The sequence below is a fragment of the Suricata suricatta genome, chromosome 3 (genome assembly GCF_006229205.1).
Source record: "Suricata suricatta isolate VVHF042 chromosome 3, meerkat_22Aug2017_6uvM2_HiC, whole genome shotgun sequence".
NCBI lineage: Eukaryota > Metazoa > Chordata > Mammalia > Carnivora > Herpestidae > Suricata > Suricata suricatta.
Genome location: NC_043702.1, coordinates 5,765,996 through 5,786,763, shown reverse-complemented (window position 1 = coordinate 5,786,763; position 20,768 = coordinate 5,765,996). Strand labels below are relative to the sequence as shown.

At 49.0% G+C, this 20,768-nt stretch overlaps 1 protein-coding gene across 1 annotated transcript in view; it reads left to right on the top strand.

Annotated features, from left to right (window-relative positions):
• Window positions 1-5,147: 5,147 nt before the first annotated feature.
• The window catches only part of TRPM8 (transient receptor potential cation channel subfamily M member 8), a 72,350-nt gene continuing 56,729 nt past the window's right edge, over window positions 5,148-20,768 (top strand). The window contains exons 1-5 of the mRNA XM_029932858.1: window positions 5,148-5,264; window positions 8,201-8,274; window positions 14,007-14,163; window positions 15,007-15,184; window positions 18,555-18,727. Of these exons, the coding sequence (XP_029788718.1) occupies window positions 5,148-5,264; window positions 8,201-8,274; window positions 14,007-14,163; window positions 15,007-15,184; window positions 18,555-18,727 (699 nt within the window). The remainder of the gene's footprint in view (window positions 5,265-8,200; window positions 8,275-14,006; window positions 14,164-15,006; window positions 15,185-18,554; window positions 18,728-20,768) is intronic.

The following is a 20,768-nucleotide window of genomic DNA, read 5'->3' as shown; positions in this document are numbered from 1 at the left end:
TCACAATGCTTAGGTTTCAGTGGTGTTTGCTGCCACTTTGCTTATTCGCTCTTCTTGTGAAGTCCCAACCCTCATAGTGGCAGTAAGGATAGGAGCACTGACACTGATGTCACCCAGGCCCTGGGCTCAGCTGCCACGGGCTTGGACTGAGCCACTAATGCGGCTGGTTGTGGTGGAGCCTTGACTCAAGCTGGGTTTCTCCTGACTCCAAGCCTTGTTTTTGTTTTGTTTTCTTTTTTTCTACCGTACAGTCTTCAAATCCTTCAAAGTTTGATTAATATTTTTTAAGGCTTATCTATTTATTTTGAGTGAGAGAGAGAGAGAGAGAGAGAGAGAGAGAGAGAGAGAGAGAGAGAGAGAACGCAAGCACACGTGAGCCAAGGAGGGGCAGAGAGAGACAGGGAGACAGGGAATCCCAAGCAGGCACCATGCCGCCAGTGCAGAGCCTGACACAAGGCTCCAACTCACAAACCACAAGCTCATGACCTGAGTCAAAATCAAGAGTCCGACGCTTAACCAACTGAGCCATCCAGGCGCCCCTGCCTGAAAGCTTGATTATATAAATAGGTGTCTCTCGGTGTGTTGATTTGAATTCCTCTTGACAGTGAATTTTTCATTTTTAAAGACAAGTATTTCTTTTGGTTTTGCCTGAACTTTTGACTCCCTCTTCTGTGGTATGAAGTTGGAGCTTTCTGATGTGTTTGCCAACCCCATGATTTTATAGACGAATAGCTCAGTGAATGGAGTGTCTGTGCCACACAAAATCACCCCCTTCATATTTGGTATTAAACACTGTCGATGCCCCGGCTGTCATTTTCCTGGTGGATTCTATCAGGGGGGTTCCATCCCCATCACGGGCTGTCATTTTCTTGACTTTGTTGTCCAACTCCTAGCCGAGAGTTCCGTTAATTTAGAGAAACACACTCCGAGTTAGAGATACAATAAAGAGATGGTCCTAGACTTGAAACCCACACTTTTCAGCATCAAACTCTAGTGCCTTCCAGATGGGCAGAAAGCCAGCGTCTCTTTCACGTGAATGCCAGATCCTGCAGATGGGATCCCTGGGAAGAAGCAGTGTTGGGGAGGTAGTTCTGGCGAGACTTCAAGACCATACACGTGAAAGTCGTGGCTGTACAGCGTTACATCGCGTTACGGTGCGTTCTAGTTTTGGAGTGATGCAATCATATTTCCCAGGTTGTATGTGAAACTCCAGTTCCCGGTTGGTGGGGGTTATTGTGAAGGAATCCATCACCTTTAACACTTGGAGCTTGGAAAACCGTCGAACTTACTTTCACTCAAGCGCCGTAGTGGCTTTCTTATCCGTTCCAAGAGACTGAGGCTTCAGACGCCCCCTGTCTGGCTGCGCCCTTGGGTGACGGGGAGCAGGTGCGCAGAGCAAACCAGAGCTCTGGGGCACATGTTTCTGGCTGGTCTTCAACATCAGAAACCTTTCTGCAGAGGGTACCTTCTAGGACCTTGGACGCGTGAACGGGATGAAGGCAGCGCTGCTCCCACTGAGGAGGGGAGGGGTCCCTGAGCCCCTCTCCGCCGGGAGGGAGACCCTCAGGACTCCCTCTGAGAAACACACTCTAGACTCGGCTGTTGAGCGAAGCCCTGAACACCCGGGCGTTGTCCCCATTTCCTGTCCACAGTAGGAATCAGGTGGGCCAGGCAGGACCAAGGCCCCCGAAGGAGGACCATCAGTCAGTTCCGCGTCCAGAAAGGGTTTCAGAGACTGTGACGTGAGGGGAGGAAATAGCACAAGGGTTTCATCAGTATTGGCTCTCCTTTCCTTTGATCTTCACTTGGTTATTGATCTTTGATTGGCGATGTGAGTCCTGCCTGCCCCTCTTCACGCCCTGTTGTTCTTGCCAATATCACATCTGCCCTGTGCTTTGAGCTCTCCGTCTGCTGGTTTTCTTCTGAGAGATTGAGACAGGACCCAAGTCAGTCATCGGCCCCTCCTCCAACTGTTCCTGTGGAGGGCAGGTCCACACCGGGTGTCTATACTGGTCGCCTACACTGGTATCTCCATGTTCTCTCAACCCCAATCGCCGAAATTGCCATTGCCCAGGTCACTGCTTATCTTCCCCTTGCCCAGCTAGTGGCCTGTCCAGTTGATTAAGTGTATTTCTAAGGTCACACAAGCAATATATTTACTTTGGGTAAATGTAAAAGAGTAAAAAATTAAATGAGAGACTCTCCATCCCACCCTCCCCCCACATTAGCATACAGTGATTAGCATTTTGGTGCATCTACTCCCCGGTGCCTTCTGCACAGGATCTACGAGGCATTTACATTCCCTCTGGGGGCAGAGCCCTCCCTGTGGGTGCCGGGCCGCCTTCATTAGGAAGCCGGGAGGCTGAAGGACCCACTCGGAGGTCTGCAGCCTCGTGGTCCATCCAAGAGCCGTCTGTGACGCTGCATCTCTTAACCCTCAGGACTCCTTGCCGCCTGCTTTCTTGTTTATATCCACTTGGAACAAACATAATAATTTCTCCATGTCATTAAATTGTACCCCCTAAGAGCGCCCCCCCTTTTACTTTTCAGTGGAATGTCCTATTAATGGAAATTTAGGTTGTTTCCCACTGTCCCTATGGACTCAGCCATCAGCGGCTTTTCAGTACCGCTTGGGTGTTTCTGACACTTCCTTTTACCTAGGGTCTCCAGTCCTGGGTCGGCAGTATTTAAATGCCTTGCCACATCACTGCCACGTTGCTTTGAAGGCTGTAAAAGGGTTCCCACCCCGCCCAATCGCCTGGAGTTGTCTGTCTCATCGCCTTCCTCCCAACATCAAATCCTATCATCTGAAAACACCTCCTCATGGCATTTCATCGCTGGGGGGCTTTTAGGAGAGAAGGGAGGCTTAGTCTGTTTTCATGTTTCTTTTAGCAATTTGCCTTCCTTTTTGATGGGTTTGGATTTCAGCCCTTAGCCCATTTTTTAATTTTTAAGTTTTTAAAAATGTTTTATTCATTTTTGAGAGCAAGAGAGACAGAGCACAAGCAGGAGAGAGGCAGAGAGAGAGGGAGACACAGGATCCGAAGCAGGCTCCAGTTTCTGAGCTGTCAGCACAGAGCCCGATGCGGGGCTGGAACTCACAGACTGCGAGGTTGTGACCTGAGCCGAAGTCAGACGCTCACCCAACTGAGCCACCCAGGTGCCTCTAGCCTGTTTTTTTTTTCTGCTAGGTTTTCTATTGCCGGCCTGGTGGTACAACCCCATTACTTTTCCTCTGCACCCTGGTTTCTCCCCGGTGTGACTTTCCTTCCTCCCTCCCTCCTGGCTGTCATCCTGTCCAATTCACTGGCCCTTTCCTGGAGGTCCTGGCGGGGGTGGGGGCTGTGGATCCTGTCCTTTCCGTCTCCAGGCCCCTCCCACCTCTTCTGACCTTTCCCTGTGGCCCCCGGTCCCGTAGCCCCTTCTCCCAATGCCCCTGCCCCTCTCTCACCAGCCCTCACTCCTGACCCGGTGCGGGATAGGCCCCAGGCATGTGATACAAGACGTGGTACAGAAGGCTTACACTCACCATCCATCTCCTGGAATATCAGCTCGCCGCGGAAAAGCAGTTGAACCAAAGTCCTCGTGTAGCCATCGGCCAGCACACGGCCGCCTCCTGCACACTGAAACTTGCCCGTTTCTTGTGTGACCGAAATGTGATTAACAAGCAAAAATACACCTATTCCCATTGCAGCAAAAAAAAAGGCAGTTTTTCAACGTGGGTCAAATGAAATCATCTCCTGACCCTACTTAGAGGCAATTTGCTGTATGAGGATCACAGTAAATAAATACCTGGCAGGATCGATCTGCGGTTTTACAATAATGTATGTAAAGTACCAATTAATACTTGGAGCCTCTCTTTCAAATGTCTGGGGAGAGAAGTAAAAGATGCACTCATTGGTTTAAACAGCCTGTACTGGCGGTTCTGGGTGGGTTTCAAAGAAGCTTCCAGTCTCCGTGTGTGGGGGAGTTCTGAGGCTGCCTGGGAGGGGCCGTTGGGCCGGGACCGCAGGCGCACGAGGCTGAGCGGCGGGTGCAGGCCTCTCCGCACCCAGGGACGGCTGTGCAGAGGCAGGAGGAGGATTTAGGGGTTCGGAGGGGGTGTTATTTATTTGTTTAAATTATTCACTCAATAAATATTTGTACAGTTCTCCTCAGAGCGCCTTGCCAGGTCCTGGGGAGATGATGCTGAACCAGACAGATCTGGTCGGGGCCAAAGACATCATTACACACATCAGGGGTCCCGCGGCTGGGTGGGGAGCAGGGGTGCTGTGGGACCTGTCCCCAGGGCGTGCCTCTGCCGGGGGGGGGGGGTCACCCAGCACCTCCCCACAGATGTGAGGCCCGGAGGGTGAGCAGACAGGTAGCAGACGGAGAGGGTCCAGGGATGAAGGTTCCAGACAGCGGGTGGAACCCGGGGGCAGCTCTAGGCCCCTGGAGAGGCTAGTGAGGGGGAAGGAGGTGGAACTTGGTCCCTGGATGTGGTGGGGCCGTCACGAGTGGCAGCTTGGGGCCAGAGGAGGACACTCCGGGAGACCGGGAAGGATGATGCTTTCGTTCTAGAAATGGGTTTACTGTGTCTGCCAGACAGCACAGGGATGTGGAGGGAGTAGCCGCGGTGGGAATTGCTGGGTGTCCCTGGGGCCCAAGTGCCGGCTCCGAGTCCCAGGGTGACCTGGACACACAGGCCCTTGGCCCCTGCCACCGTGGGGCTGGATCACACTCTTCTCAGAGTCTGGCCCCTCCTCTAGCTGACACAAGCCATTGTTGCAGTTTGTTTGTTACATTTTTACTCCCAATCCTGGAACCAGAAGCAGCTGCTGTGAACACCCCCAAGGGTGGTGGTCTGTGATGTGGAACCCCGCCTCAGTGAACAGCACCCCGGGTGGGGGGCCCCTGCCCCAGGCCGGAGGGGCTGTAAAGATGGGAACTCAAGCAGGTCCCGGCGGGGGGAGGGGGGATGAGGCCAGGAGAGCGGGGCAGGGGTGCAGTGACTGGTGGGGGCCTGGGGCAGAGCAAGGGGCCTCTGCGAAAGGCAGCGGGAGGTGGTGGAGGCAGAGGGCCCCATGACAAGGCTTTCTGTGAAGTCCTTTTTCTGTTTGTGACTCAGGCTAACCCCCTCCCCCGCCTGATTCTCCCCAGAGAAGATGTCCTTCGAGGGGGCGAGGCTCAGCATGCGGAACAGAAGGAACGGCATGGTGGACAGCACCCGGACCCTGTACTCCAGCGCGTCCCGGAGCACCGACGTGTCCTACAGCGAGAGCGTGAGTGCGGCGGCGCCGGGGCCGCTGTTCTTTGGGAGCCATGCTCCTTCTTTGAAAAGACCCCACCTCAACGTATAGCACTTCGTTCTGCGGGTTCTTTTTGTCAAACGTGGAGCTATTAACCCTCTGTGTTGTTTTGGCAGCATCCTTATTTTATTTTATTTTTTAAATGTTTAGCTTTACGAGAGAGAGAGGGCGAGAGCAGAGAGAGAGAGAGAGAGAGAGAGAGAGAGAGAGAGAGAGGAGAGAGGAGAGAGAGAGAGTGCGCATGCACGAGCACCAAGGTGGGGGGAGGCGCAGGGGGTAGGGACAGAGGATCCAAAGCAGGCTCTGTGCTGACAGTCTTGAGCCTGATGCGCAACTCGAACTCCAGAACGATGACATCATGACCTGAGCCAGGGTCGGATGATCAAGGGACTGAGCCGCCCAGGTGCCCCTCCAGCACCTGGGCGACTCAGTATATTAATGGCCAACTTCAACTCAGGTCACGATCTCATGGTTTGTGGGTTCCAGCCCCGCATCGGGCTCTGTGCTGACAGCTTGGAGCCTGGAGCTGCTTCGGCTCCCCCTCTCTCTCTGCCCCTCCCCTGCTCGTACTGTCTCTCTTTGTCTCTCAAAAATAAATAAAAAACATTAAAAAAAGATTGTTAGGAAATATTATCAGGCAGAAAGGGCATCAAAGTCTTTCAAAAATTTTGCATTCAGATGAGGGTGGGAATTCTTGTTGTTTCCATATTGCTAGTGTCCGTGGAAAAGAATGTGTACGTGTAAATTTCCAGCTTAAGGAAGAGTCGGAAAATGAACACTCTTGTGCCAGCCGGCCACCAGCTTAGGGAACAGAATATCACGAGGACAGTGGAGGGTCCCCACCTGCCCCCATGTTGTCCCCTGCCTCCTGCCAGAGGTGACTGCGACTCTGCACTTTGTATTACCCATTCCTTCCTTTCTTTCTTCCTGTGTGTGTGTATGTGTGTGTGTGTCTGTGTGTGTGTGTCCCTAAACAATGCATTATTTACTTTTATCTGTCTTTGATATACATGAAATTCTACGAGTAATCTTTGGGGAGCTTGTTTTTTTGTTCCTCATCACATTTTCGAGATGCATTTGTGTTGGTTCCTTCCGCTGCTGTCCATCATGTTCATCTTTCATGTTCATCCGGCCTCAAGGGGAGCATTTGGATTTCGGAGTTTTGCTATTCGGAGTTTCAGGGTGTGTGAGCTGGGCCCCCTGGGAAACCTTCTTAGGGTGAAGCTGGCCTCTCCCTCACGAGGTCTGGGTTTAAGACACAGGGTTTATGGGATGACTTTTGTTCGAAGGGCCAGGAAGAGGGGGTGTGTGGTCCCTGTTTCTCTGATGTCTCAGAAGGAAGGGGGGCGGGGAGTGGGGTGCAGACTGCCGAGTGCACCGTGGACTTCATTCTGGGGCCCCGCCTGTCTCTCTGTATGCGGGCCCAGCTGGTGGCAGCCTCTCTATCAGGGTGAGGGGTCACGGCTGGCTTTGGGGCCGGCAGCCTGACTTGGGAAGCCGAACTTGGATGACGTTGTTTGAGAACCCCACCTCCCAGCGCCCTGCACCTGAGGGGAGGGGGTCTGGCCGGCCCCACCCCCCGGGGCAAGAGGCCCGAGGGCTGACAGCCAACGCCAGGCGTTGCAGGCTCATGGTCCATGGGGCAGGCCTCCCTCTGTCTCCGCAGGGGACGGTTTCTAGGGGCGTCTGCTGGCCACAGTAGACCTTTATCCAGAGTGGATGTACCAAGGCGCTCGCCCGCCCCCAGTGGGCGCCAGGCCCCCCTGCCTTGCCCTCCATCCACTTTACGTGTCAATAGCTTTTCTGACTTTTCCAACCTGGTGGGTGTGCAGCGAGAAATCACGGTGGTTTTACTTCATGTTTGCTTCATGACGGATGGCGGGAACCTCTCTTCACACATGTGTGGGTCGTTTGTGCGTCCTCTTTGATTCGCTCCGTGCTCGCCTCTTTTGCCATTTCCCCCGCAGGTTGTCTGTCCTGTTGTTAGTGATTTAAAGTCCTTTATATAATCTCTCTACCGATCATGTGTGTTGCAATTCTATGCTTCTACTTCAGGAGAGTAGTGTTTTCTTCTTTTAAAAAATTTTTTAAAATTAATTATTTATTTAATGTTTTATTGAAAAAGTTTTTAATGTTTAGTTATTATTTATTTTTGAGAGAGAGAGACACACATAGAACGTGAGCAGGAGAGGAGCAGAGAGAGAGAGGGAGACACAGAATTGGAAGCAGGCTCCAGGCTCCGAGCTTTCAGCACAAAGCCTGACGCGGGGCTTGAACCCACGAACCGTGAGATCATGACTTGAGCTGAAGTCAGACGCTTCACCGACTGAACCACCCAGGCACTCAGGGGTGTAGCGTCTTCCAGTGTATTCTTCATCGCTTCCCATATAGTTTGCTTTCTCATCTAATGGGAAGCTTTGGGTGAATAATGAATTGTGGCGGTTCCTCAGAATGAGGTCCCGGATCGCCTCACCGCCTTGCCCATGGGGGAGAAAGTACAAAAGCCCAGAAGGAACCTCTGGAATATGTCTTCTTTAGAAAAACAAGTGTAAGAGGAAAGAGAATCGGCTTTGATACATTATTTATGCTAAACTATCAACAAATGCTTACATCCCCTTGGTAGTCCTAGAGACGGAAAAACATAATCTGTATGTGTATCATGACATTTATTACAAGAAAACTCCAAGTCGACTTCTGGAAAAATTTGCATTTAGTTATAAAATTTAACTGTATGCCTCTTTTAAAAACCCTTGCGGACTCCAAGTGCATGGACGGATGCTGGGTGCTATGAGTATGTGGTAAATTCTTACAATCTTTGAAGTCAGTTTAGATCATGTTTAGTATTTGTTCTTAACAGCAGTGTGTACAAATACATTAGTGATATGCTGTCCAACGTTCTTTCTCCAAAGGACTTGGTGAATTTTATTCAAGCAAATTTTAAGAAACGGGAATGTGTCTTCTTTACCAAAGATTCCAAAGCCACGTAAGTATCTATTTTCCCTCCGTTTTTGTCTCCATGTTGGAAGATAAATTATTCACAACCATTACAACAAACAAACGAATGTTCACTAGTTCATTATTAAAGTTGTTTTCATCCTGCAATTCTCAGAAATGGTGTGTGAGCAGGAAGAATTTGGCAAGTAACTCGGACTCGGTCCCTGGAGCAGGTCCCTAGAGCGGTACCGTTTCGTTTTATATTTTTAGCTTTGGCAACAGTTGGTAGAGGCTCCAAGAGAGGCTGTCGCCCCCTCCGGTGTTCCCAGGAGCCCGGGAGCCACCCGAGTGGCCTCAGCCATGAAGGTTCTTGTGTCATAGGGGTTGGCGGGTGGCCCCGGGGCACAAGCACAGGTGTCGATCTGACGGGCTCCTCTGTTAGGCTGTTGACGTAGGACCTTCCCATCCAATCGGCTGTTCATCTACTCGGAGTCTTCAGTGTTTTGTAGCATCAAGGCTGGGTTTCAAAACATGGGGAGCAGCCCAGCGGCTCTGAGAGCAGGGGGGCCTAGATGCATGCTTGTTAACGAGGGAGTGAGTGAATGAGCCGACTGCCGGTCTTCTGCATGGAAGATGCGCCTGGACCCAAAGAGACATTTTTAGCGGTACCCACCTCTCATCCTGTCCCTCTGCCTTTCTTCTCTTGCCTGCTGCTGAGGGAAGAAAGAATCCGACTCTTCATTGGTTAGATAGTTGCTGCTGTCGTTTATGGTGAAGGCACCGACCTTCTGCCGAACAGACACAGCGAACAGAGGAAGGATGTAAGAATAAGCAAGAGTCGGTGTGTTAGAGCCAGCCCTGGATCCCAGCTTGGCGTGACCTTGAGCCAATTATCCTTTTTTCTGGACAGAGTTCTCTGATGCTAAAACGCTAGCAAAGTATTCCTCGTGGGCTGTGGTAAGGATTCAAGGCAGTAACGCATCAAATACCTCCCATACTGCCTCAGGGCATAAAAGGTTCTTAATAAATGTGTTTTCTTCCTTTGTGTGAATTAGAAAAGGAACATCAGAAAAACTAAGAATCTCTGTTTTTGTCACTGGTGTAAACGTACTCAGCGTGAGTCACTTTGAGGGAGTGTAAATTCATGAATCAGCTCTTTATTCCCTGAATGTTTCAATGGAACATTTTGCCGTTAATGTATTTGTTTGGTAGAAAATACAGTTTGGATTCATTCATTCACTCAACAAATATTTATTGGGAACCTATTACATCATAAAAACTTATATGCTTGATCTCTAATTCTACACTCCCCACCCCCCACTTCATGGTACCTGCTGTTATCATTTGACAGAGGAGGCACAAGAACCAAGAGAGTTCAGTATTTTGCCTGAGGCCACATGACCAGTGGGACATGGATGAGGGACCACACCCAGGTTTTCTGATTCCTAGTTTGTGTGTTCTTTTTAACCCCTGCCTTCTTTCTTTCTTTCTTTCTTTCTTTCTTTCTTTCTTTCTTTCTTTCTTTCTTTCTTTCTTTCTATGTTTATTTTTAAGAGAGAGAGAGAGAGAGAGCATGAGTGGGGGAGGGGTAGAGAGAGACACACACAGAATCCGAAGCAGCTCCAGGTTCTGAGCTGTCAGCACAGAGCCCGATGCGGGGCTCAAACCCACGAACCATGACATCACGACCTGAGCCCAAGTCGGACACTTAAGTGACTGAGCCCCCCAGGCGCCCCACCTCCACCCTTTCTAAGAATGACACTGACTCAGGCAGACCGCATTCATCAACAATTACTGAGGTGCAGAAATCCAGTCTAATGGCTTAAGTGAAAGGGACAGCAATGGGACCTTTCGGCTGCAAAGCACAGCCAGAGCCTGAGCTTAACAGCACCCAAGATGCTCTCTTGCCACCTGTCGTTTCTATTGTCCTCCGGGTGGGCAGCCTCTTAACAAATGGTGCCAAAACGATCACCATATCTACTATGTTATCAGCTTTCCCATTTTGCCAGCAAGGGAAAGAGGACCTCATTCTTAGCAATTCCACCGGACTGATGGCCGTGGTTCTTTTCGCCCTGGCTTGGGCCATGTGCCCACCTCCAAACTGATCCCTGGGGCTGGGGAATGGGATGTGCTGATCGGTCAGGCTTGGGTCTTGTGTCCACATGGACCCAGGGCGGAGAGGGATGGCTCCTCAAAGGAAAACCAGGATGTTCCTGCTAGCAGACCAGGAAGTGGGTGCCATGTAAGGAGGCCTGTAGTTGCCCACCTGAAAGTGCTTGATGGTAGCTCGAATCTTGCTGGGAACAAAGGGACTTGTGGGGGGCAGCCCCCAACTTCAGCAGCACAAGCTGAAGACCGGAATGCCTCAGGGTCTCCTGATTCCCTTCTCCGAAGGGCACAAGGTTATAGACCAGGGTCAAGACTCTATCCTCTTTGAACTTCCCCATGTTTATTACTGTCATCTCTCCATAGATGGTGGGAATCCTGTGTCACCCAGTTATCCAGCGGACAAGGAAATCAAATGAAGGGACTATTGATATTGATACCCTGAGTTTGCTTGCTTCCCACACGAGCTAACACAGGCTAAGGGTCCCCAGAGAATTCCTGGGGTTGCTTGAATGTGCTATGCCCAGACTAGTCAGGTCTCTCCACTCTACCCCTTTCTTGACTAGTCAGTGGAGAGTGAGAGCCAACCATTGCACCCACTGCTGAGGGCCTTCTGAAATGTGGCTTCCCAGCTTCGGGGCTGCCTGCTGGCACTTCCGAGGCTGGAGACCCCAATCTGGGTTTGTTCTCTTCAGTTCGCCTTGCCTCAGCCATAATGCATTCTAGGTAGAAGTAAGGAGAACACTACTTTCTCTACAGCTGCTCTGTGCAATGGAGCCGGGCACATCTCTCAGCCAAGGTCGCCTGAGGCACACACCTACCCTTAGAAGGGAACAGGGCTTAAGAGTCTCTCTTCAGCTCTAGGAAGGACAGGTCCTGCACTGAGCTTTGGTGAGTGTGGACAGACCCCAACAGATAGCAAGATGGCACCAGCTAAAGGGAGAGGGGGGGAAGCCAACTTGGATCCTGGTAGGGACGACTCTGAGACCACTGTGGGGGGAGCACAGCTTTGGCTCAGGAAGTGCCCTGGGACTTAGTAAGAAAAAGCACTGAGGAAGCTGGGATCAGTTCTAGTTGACTGTTTTTAACCAAGCTGCGTGATGCCCAGAGAGCTGTTCCAAAAAGGCGGCAAGATCGCTGCGTGGTTTTGGATCCAGGCTTTACCTCGATTTTTATAGTCCTAGGAAATGCCAGAAGCCTGACGTGTATTTCGAACACAGATAATTTCCGTACTCTCCAGTTATTAAGACTTTCCGTTACAAGGCACTCAAGTCAGCTTAACCAACAAGGCTTGGTTTGCAGATGCAAACAGTCGTGTCACTCAGGACCCCAGGAAAGGCTCAGCCGCAGTCCAGCTGCGTGGATGGGGGGGGGGGCAGCAGGGCCAGCCTCACCGGGGCCCACGTCACCCGTGCAGCTCCCCAGCAGGGCCACATGGAGTGTCACCGTGAGCAGCGTGAGCGGCCCAAGAGGACGCCTGCTGGGCTGTGTTGGTTCCTCACTATGGAAGGTCTTTATTGTGTGGCTTTGGCGGCTACCCTGGGCTTCTAGTTAGTTCTTCAAAAAGTCTGTTAGCAGAGTAACTCATTTCAGGTAACACGGTTGAAGCCAATCCCCTCCGCGTAGTAGAATCTTGGTCTCCGGTAGAATCGGTCTGCTTCTGGCGTCATCCAGAAAGCTCCTCCCCAAACTGGCTTCTGCTGCGTTGTGTTTTTAGAAGATGTCACAGAAAAACAATACCGTTCTTGTCATTTTGTAAAATGAAAATGGGATCTACTGCCACAGAGCACTTTTAGAATTATTTCTCCCTTTGGCCACCTGTTAAATAAACACATCGGTGAGGAAGACCTTGAGAATAGAGCTCTTCCTGTGACAGCTATGTGACCATTAAGCCCATCTTCCGGAAGGCAAAAAATGCCTACTTTACCAAAATCACTGAGGAATGATTAAGGCAGAAAGGATTTACACAAGACTAATTGATGTGTTCGTTTACTCATTTATTCCTTCTTTATTTGGAGGACATTTGCTGAGTGCCCTTACGTGCCAAGAAAGAAAATATAAAATAAACAGAGTCCTGCTAGAAGCAAACTCTAACAGATTTTCTCAGCCTGTATGTCTTATTTGACCCGGGCTGCCCAGGGAATCCTTGCTCCAGAGTCACCACGTATGGTTGCACAGGTTATGCACTGCTTAAGGGGTCACAGGCTCGTGTCTGCCAGAGGGACATCTTTTCCAGCAGGTTGGTGATTAGGGTGCCTACACACTTTATTCTTAGACCTGGAACACTGACAGGCACGATGGAGGCTCTGACCCTACCCAGGCTTGACCAGCAGGGACAAACTGGGAATGTCCTGGGCAGATCAGAATGTTTGGTTTCTCACTGGCGGTGGCCCTGTTTTGCTCCATTATCCCTTTCCTCTCCCTTGAATTCTTAGCATCCTTCTGAATCATGTCCAAAGACTGATGGGAGAAAGAATAGGGGAGCCAAGTGGGTGGGGCAGCCAGAAAGAAACCACGAGAAAGGTGAGCCATGCCTCACTAGGGAGCATTGCTTTGGCCATGCTGACATTTTTGTCCTGGTCCTCATTCATCTCTTTGAAGATCATGATGGTCAGGATGCAGCATAGTCCTGGCTAGAGGAGCCACATAATCATGGCGTTTGTTTTAGATTTTTTTAAAACTGGATTTTTCTTTGTTTTCTGTTGTCACCGCGTCTGCTATTCCCTGATTTGCATGTATGATATCACCACAGCCTAAAAGTCCCTGAATAGAACATGCGCCACAATTTCCAACCCTCTCAGCAAGCCCAGGGTGGGGGAGAAGGACTGTCCTGGAGTCGAGGAGGGATTTGCTTCTTCTGCTCCACACCAACCCCCTACAGCCAGGTGTCCTGCTCCCGAGAGGTCCCCAAACCGGAGAGCAGGTGTCCCATCCGGTTAATCCCTGGGTGCAGTGAGCTCACCCCAGGCCTGACTCAGAGCAGATTTTCAGCCCTTTACCTCTGACTGCCTATCTTTTCATCCTCCTCCAACTTCATATAGGCACACGTGTCACTTAACAAAAACGTAAATCTTAGTTCCCTTGCGCTTTCCATGGGAAGAAACAGTGTCTGTTTAGCTCACAGTTTGTCCTTGTCTGGCCCAAACGTGGAAAGTCTCCCAAACAGCTGACGTCCAGTATGGACAGGATGGTCTCTCTGAGCTCTCGGTCACTTTGAGCCCCTGCCAGGTCTCCGGTGAGTACCGTCCTTGGGGAGAAGGGTCACCTCACCTCAAGAAGTCTGGTGCTGCAGCAGAGACCCACCCCAGAACTTCTGCGTGTTATGTACTATCCAGGAAGCTAAATAATGATCTTCAGACTTCCAAGGCTTAATCCAGTAATAACCTCATGGTTACGTATGCAGAGACACACTCCCTGAGGGCACTGCTATATCCTGGCTCTCAACCCGAAGCCAGGCTTTTGGTGGATGGACACTAGACAGCAGGAATAAAACACCAAGATAGTTTTTAGACAATCAACTGAGATGATGAATCTAGTCTGAAAATAAGACTCGGTGGTCAGCTCTCTTTGCGTGTGTATTTAAGCTAATCCTGTGCAGTTTCCTCTAGAAGCTTGATGAACTCCTTCAGTAGGCTCAGTGAGGTCTGTTCCTTCCTGTCAATATCATCCGCACAGGGAAAACGTGTGCAAGTGTGGCTATGCCCAGAGCCAGCACATCGAAGGCACCCAGATCAACCAAAACGAGAAATGGAATTACAAGAAACACACCAAGGAGTTTCCGACCGATGCCTTTGGGGACATTCAGTTTGAGTCTCTGGGGAAGAAAGGCAAGGTAAGCAATGGTTTTCTGCTTTCGCTAACTCTGCTTTCAATAACTCTGCTTTCGCTAACTGCTAACACAACTCCGGCTACTCTGAGTTGCCTTGAATTGTCTCAGTACGGAGGCAGGAGAGACGGGTAGTCAGTCCCAAAACGATTGTAGGAAAAGACAAACCGTGTAAAAGTCAAAAAGCTGTGATCAGATTATGTGCCACTGGAAAGCCCCGCTGGTGGCCAGCTGTCACTCAGAGGTCCTTCCCTGAGCACATTGCTGGCGTCCATGAAACACCCATGTTGACCCCCACGGCTACTAACGTCCCGTGACCATTTTTGTGAATTGTCACATTTAGTTGAGTGCATGGCATTCTTGAGAAGGCCCCGAATAAGGGGCCATTTCCCTCTATGCACCCACATTTCAGGCTCTAACAGGGGTGTTACAACAGGGTTTGATGCTGGAAAGCGGTATCCTCAAATCGTCCTGTGTTTTTGGGCTTCCATGGCCGGACCCTCCGTAGGCAGCCTGGAGCCTGGGCCTGGACGCCTCCAGCCCCCCAGTCCTGTGGTTGTTACCGCCAGCTCTTGCCTGTGCAGGGCTGGCTCCCCCTGTCAGTCTCCTCCCCAGGTCTGCAGTCATCACTAGCGCTGGGAAGTCCCTAAACTGTAGACCCCTCTACTCTGCTTCAAACACTTCACAGGCGCCCCACAGCCATCGGGACAGATTCCCAAGGTCTCCAGCTGCCCCGATGGCCCCTTGGTGGCCCCCCTATCCCCCTAGCCCTGGGCTTCTCCCTCACCTCCCCCAGGAGCAGGTGGCTGTGGGGATAGGCTGACCCTGACCCTGCCCTCTCCCCCGCAGTATATCCGGTTGTCCTGTGACACGGATGCAGAGACCCTCTACGAGCTGCTGACCCAGCACTGGCACCTGAAGACGCCCAACCTTGTCATCTCCGTGACCGGAGGCGCCAAGAACTTCGCCTTGAAGCCGCGCATGCGCAAGATCTTCAGCCGCCTCATCTACATCGCGCAGTCCAAAGGTGGGGGTCCCTGCGGGGTGGGGACAGTGTCTGGCGGTTATGCCTGTAGGCTGGGCGACGTCTTCAGAGACAGAAGGAAATCCCCACATGCAGCCCATTTGCAGAATCTAGATGCTCTAGAAGCACACGGTTCATCGCGATCTGTTTAGAAGCGAAGTCCTCAAATGAATGGGCAGACGGGGAGCTGGGGCCGGGGTGGGGGTGGGGGTCGCAGGGTACAATCCGCGTCGAGGTGCTCCCTCGTGGGTGCTTCCGCTTCCTTGATCAAGTCAGGTTTTCACTGTGCTGCTTCTGCATAGAAAGTGTTACCCGGGATGCTCGGGCGCACCACACAGGAAAGTTTAATTTCTTTGCTCTTTAGTTTTGAGATCAGTGATGCGCTTTTGGGAATAGTGCTAAGTGCTTAGCGGGTTGTAAGCACCAGGTAAGTGTTTAATGGAGATCAAGACAAACAGCGGTGGCTTTGTTACTTGAAATATGCAGCTTGGTACTTCCTTTCTTTTTCACTTTTTATTGTAAAAAATTCAAGCCTGCAGAGGAGTTGTTAAGAATAATGTAAGGAATGTCCGTGCATCCTTCACTTAGAATGAGGCAATTGTTAACATTTTATGTTTGTCTTATTGCTTTTTAAAAAAGTCACACATGGGGCACCTGGGTGGCTCAGTTGGTTGAGCACCTGACTTTGGCTCAGGTCATGATCGCACGGTTCGTGGGTTCGAGCCCCACAATTGTGCTCTGTGCTGACAGCTTGGAGCCTGGAGCTGCTTCAGATTCTGTGTCTCCCTCTCTCTTGGCTCCTCCCTTGCTAGTGCTCTGTCTTGCTCTCTCTCTCTCTCTCTCAAAAATAAACATTAAAAAAATCATATATTTTGACTTTTAAAGACTCATTTGAGAGTAAATTACAGGCATCATGACCCTTAGTCACTAAGTATGTCAGCCCGAATCTCTCAAGAACAAGGGTGTTCTCTCCCATAACCCAGTACAATGTTAGAACCTGAGAAAGCTAGCCGACCAGTACTGTTATCTAAAAAACCGTCATTACCTTAATTTTGCTATTTATTTCAATATTATCCTTTTGAGAAAAAAACCCAAAACCCAAACCAAAAACACCTTTCTTTTCCTCAGTGGACTCCCCTGAATTTAGTTTTTCATGTCAGAACAAACTGAGAGGCTTTTGTTCATCTGATATTGTAATCTAGAGTTTCTTGGTCTTTCAGGACATTTTGAAGAATATAGACACATTGTTTTTTTAGACGGTTCCTTCATTTGATTTGATATTTCCTAATGATTCGGTTCAGTTTATCAAAGCCTAGAATTTTAAAAACTTCTTTATTAAAACTGAGGGTTGATAGGGGACAAGGGAGAGGGGAAAATGGGTGATGGACATGGAGGAGGGCACTTGTTGGGATGAGCACTGGGTGTTATGTGTAAGTGATGAATCACGGGAATCTACCCCCAAACCAAGAGCACATTGTGTGCACTGTATGTGAGCCAACTTGTCAATAAACTGTGTTTAAAAAAATTAGTTAACTGTCAGAGCTAAGGACACATCTTATTTTATTTTTTATTTTAAAAAATTTATTTATTTTGAGAGACAGAAAGAGAGACAAAGAGAGAGACTGAGCACAACTGGGGGAGGGGCAGAGAGAGAGGGCGAAAGAAAATCCCAACCGGACTCCATGCTGTCAATGCAGAGCCCAATGTGTGGCTTTAACTCACAAACTGTGAGATCATGACCTGAGCCAAAGCCAGGAGTCAGGTGCTCAACCCACTGAGACACCCAGGCATCCCCACATGTCTATTTCGGGTAAGAGTTCTTTCAACATCTAGAAGAAACTGGGCTGTTGTTGCCATTTGTTCTCAATTTCGGAAGCACCAGAGGGGGGCTGCAGTAGGTTGTTACTTTGTTACAAACCGAGCAGCTTCGCTTCCTTACTACCAAGTCCTGAACACATATCATTCATTCAGAATACTTATTAAGCACCTACTGTGTGTCAGGCATTGTTGTAGGTGCTGGGACTAGAACACAGAAACGGACAAAAGTCTCTGGCCTGAGTTCTTCTAGTGAGATGAAGGGGGGCCCCTGCTGGACGTGGACAGTCTCGTCCTCTGCGGTGGCAGCATGGAGGGCCCCTCACATGCCATTGCCTGGATTGAAAGGGGCAGGTTGCCAACTAAAATCTGTGTCGAGGAAGGAGATTGGGGGCTGAGGGTCTGGAATTCATGTCCTCTGAAACGGCTGCTGGAATTGGGTATGACAATCCTAAGGACCACGCTGCATTTACCTAAAAATATGAGAAGAATTTTATGGGGGAGTTTGACTAAAGTCGTTCCTTACCACCAAAGACAGTAGTACAACTAGAGAACAGAGACAAGGGACACCTGGGTGGCTCAGTCGGTTAAGCATCTGACTTCAGCTCAGGTCATGATCTCAAGTTTGTGAGTTCGAGCCCTGCGTTGGGTTCTGTGCTGACAGATCAGAGCCCGGAGCCTGCTTCGGTTTCTGTCTCCTCTTTCTGCCCCTCCCCTGCTCATGTTCTGTCTGTCAGTCTTCCTCTCTCAAAAGTAAAAATAAACATTAAAATTTTTTTAAAAAAGAGAGAGAATGAAGACAAATAGTGAGCAAAGGGACTTTCTAACGGTTGGGAGAGAGCTGCCCGGAGACTCTTGCGCCTTCCATCACCAGAGCTGAACCAGAGATGCCAGAGACCATCCTGGATGGCTGGATTCCTTCCTGGGTAGCCCGTCGGACCAGGGTCACTTCCAACTTTAGGTTCGATCATTGTGCTAAATAATATTTTATAAGTATTTACTTTATTTCTTAAAAAAATCAAAACAAAACAAATGTGCAAAGCCCTTGACATTGTAAAGATCATCAAATATAAACTATCAAATACCAGTGTGCAAAACTGTGTAATTATGACGTAAAGCTAAATTGCAGGCAACAGGGTCATAGCGTTGGTGTAGGAGTCTAAGAGCGCAGAGCTGTGCTCTCCGTGGTGGCATTGCCTACTTTGCTGTGGGCCCAGGCTGGGCATTTATTATCCACAAGATTTACTTGAGAAACTGGATGAGGATGCAGATTCCCTTGGCCCCTCCCAACCCCCCAGAGCCACTGATGACTTAGATCTGGAGTGCTTCCCAGAATCTGTATCCTTTTAAAGCAGCACCTCTTAGGAACGCCTCCTGAGATCCTCCTTTCCTTCTTTTCCATAGTCAGTCCTCGGCAAGGCCCTTTATAAGGTGTGGGGGGCAGTGCTGGGTCCTGGTGCTCACATGGTGGAGGCTACTTCCGGGGTCTGTGACCACAGGACCAGAACAATACTCAGGGCCAGCTGAGCATTTATTTCCTCTCCTCCCTCGTTGACAGGGGCTTGGATTCTCACTGGAGGCACCCACTATGGCCTGATGAAGTACATCGGGGAGGTGGTGAGAGACAACACCATCAGCAGGAGCTCCGAGGAGAACATTGTCGCCATCGGCATAGCGGCTTGGGGCATGGTCTCCAACAGGGACACCCTCCTCAGGAATTGTGACGCTGAGGTATGGGACAGGAGGAGGTCTGGGAGGTCACGTGCGAGAAAGAGCACAGGGCTCTGGTCTGCTCACAGGGGGTCGGTGATGGAGTCAATTTATGGGAGGGGGGGTCAACCTTATAAAGAATACCTTTGGGACCAACAATTTAAAACAAGGAAGACACGATCAAGGAATTCCCAAAGAGGAGTTACTAATGGATGCATTTTGTTCATGAAAATTCCTTCCTGGCAATATTGTGTTAAGGTCAGGTTCTTTATTCTTTATAGCTATGACCTGAGTCTATCCCAGGAGGGCTTACACTCTGGCCACTGTGTCCTTATTGCTTGGCCACATTCACAGGAATTGAAATTAATGCTGTGAACCCTGGTTAGTTTGGGAGTAAAGGGCTGTGAGTAGCTCTCCCCTCAGAGTTTCCTAAAAGCATATTTAGAGATTAATCAACACACATTCCACATTCTAAATACAAGGTAGATGTTTGAGGGTTTGTATCAGGTGTGGAATTTTGAAAACAGCATTTCTAGTGAGTTGAAAACATCAAGCAATAGGTGACGTGTGGCTGGAAGCTTTGGGCCAGATGTTCAGAAATTTCTGTTTAATCTCTACCTTTTCCCCCTGGGACTCCTTAGAAGTTAAGCGGAGTTTTAGAATTACTCTGGTTCTTTTTATTTTTCTTTAAATGCTATTCCATTGCGTCCCTATTTTTGATGGGCATAAGGAGCAGAGGAGAGTGGGGAGCCATTTCAGAGAATCTTCCGGGAGGCAGCATGGTGGGGGCTGGAGGTTGGGCTTTGTACACAGAGGAGACTCTTTCTAGCTACATAGTCTCGAGCGAGTTCTCTTTGAATTTTTATAATAATAACCTTGTATTATCATGGGATGGAATGATTTCAAAGTGAACAGTAGCTTTTATTGTTATTTCTGGACACACAGGCAGGGATGGCAAAATCATCTCACCTCAAATGCCAACTTCAGGGGTGAGTGTGGCCTGGGGTAGGATTCTGAGGACAGTGGCAGGCTGTGTGGGAAGGACCACAGTGCGTGTCGCTTAGCCATGTTTGTCCTGGGCATCTGCTTCATGTTGGATAATCACCACTGTTGTGGTGGATATATTCTATATATGAACTCATAAAATCACAAGGGCAGCCCCATAAACTAGGTACTTTATGTACCCACTACTCATTCCCACTGGATTGGAACAACAACAACAAAAGATTTGAGTATTTTGCTGGTGGCAGTCTATAAGGCTCATCTTCTATCAACAAGTAAAATGTGAAATGAATATGTAAAGATGAAACAGAGAATTCCAATAATTTAGGAAGCAAGAAGCAAGCCAGCAACACTTTGCTAAATAACTATTGAGTCAAAAATGAGCTTTCAAAAATATAATGGCAGGTGACTTAAAAGCAATGGAAATGAAAACATTATATGTTAGGACTAATAGTATATGGCCAAAGCTGCCCTCAGAGTGAAATTCATAGTCTTATACCTTTATTAGCAAAAATAAACAAAATAATTCAATGATAATAATAATCTTCATAACAATGAAATTAACTTTACAAGGAGTTAAGTGCTACTATAACCTTCTCATTACAGATGAGGAAATTAAGGCATAGAGAAAGTAAGAAACTTTCTTTTTTCACATGTCTAGTAAGTGGCAGAACCGTGATTCTGGCCATTTAACCGCCATCATGTTCAAATTAATAGGTTTGAAAAATGACACACTAACAAAACTTAAGAAGAGCAGGGGAAACAAAATATTTGATTAGAGCTAAGTTAGAAAAGAAAAAAAGGGACAGAATAGAAATATTCTTTATCTCTGAAATCATTTTAACAATTTAACTTAAGGAATAAATAGAACTGAGAATTCAAACATGATAACATATTGAGAATTGTGTGGATGTATGCCAATATACTTGAAAACCTCATGGGAATTCATATTTTTCTATAAACTATAATTTTCAAAAGCCATTTCAACAAAACTAGAAAATCTGACTATATGAATTATCAGTGAACAAGCTTAAAGGGAAACAAAAATCTCCAAAATTGC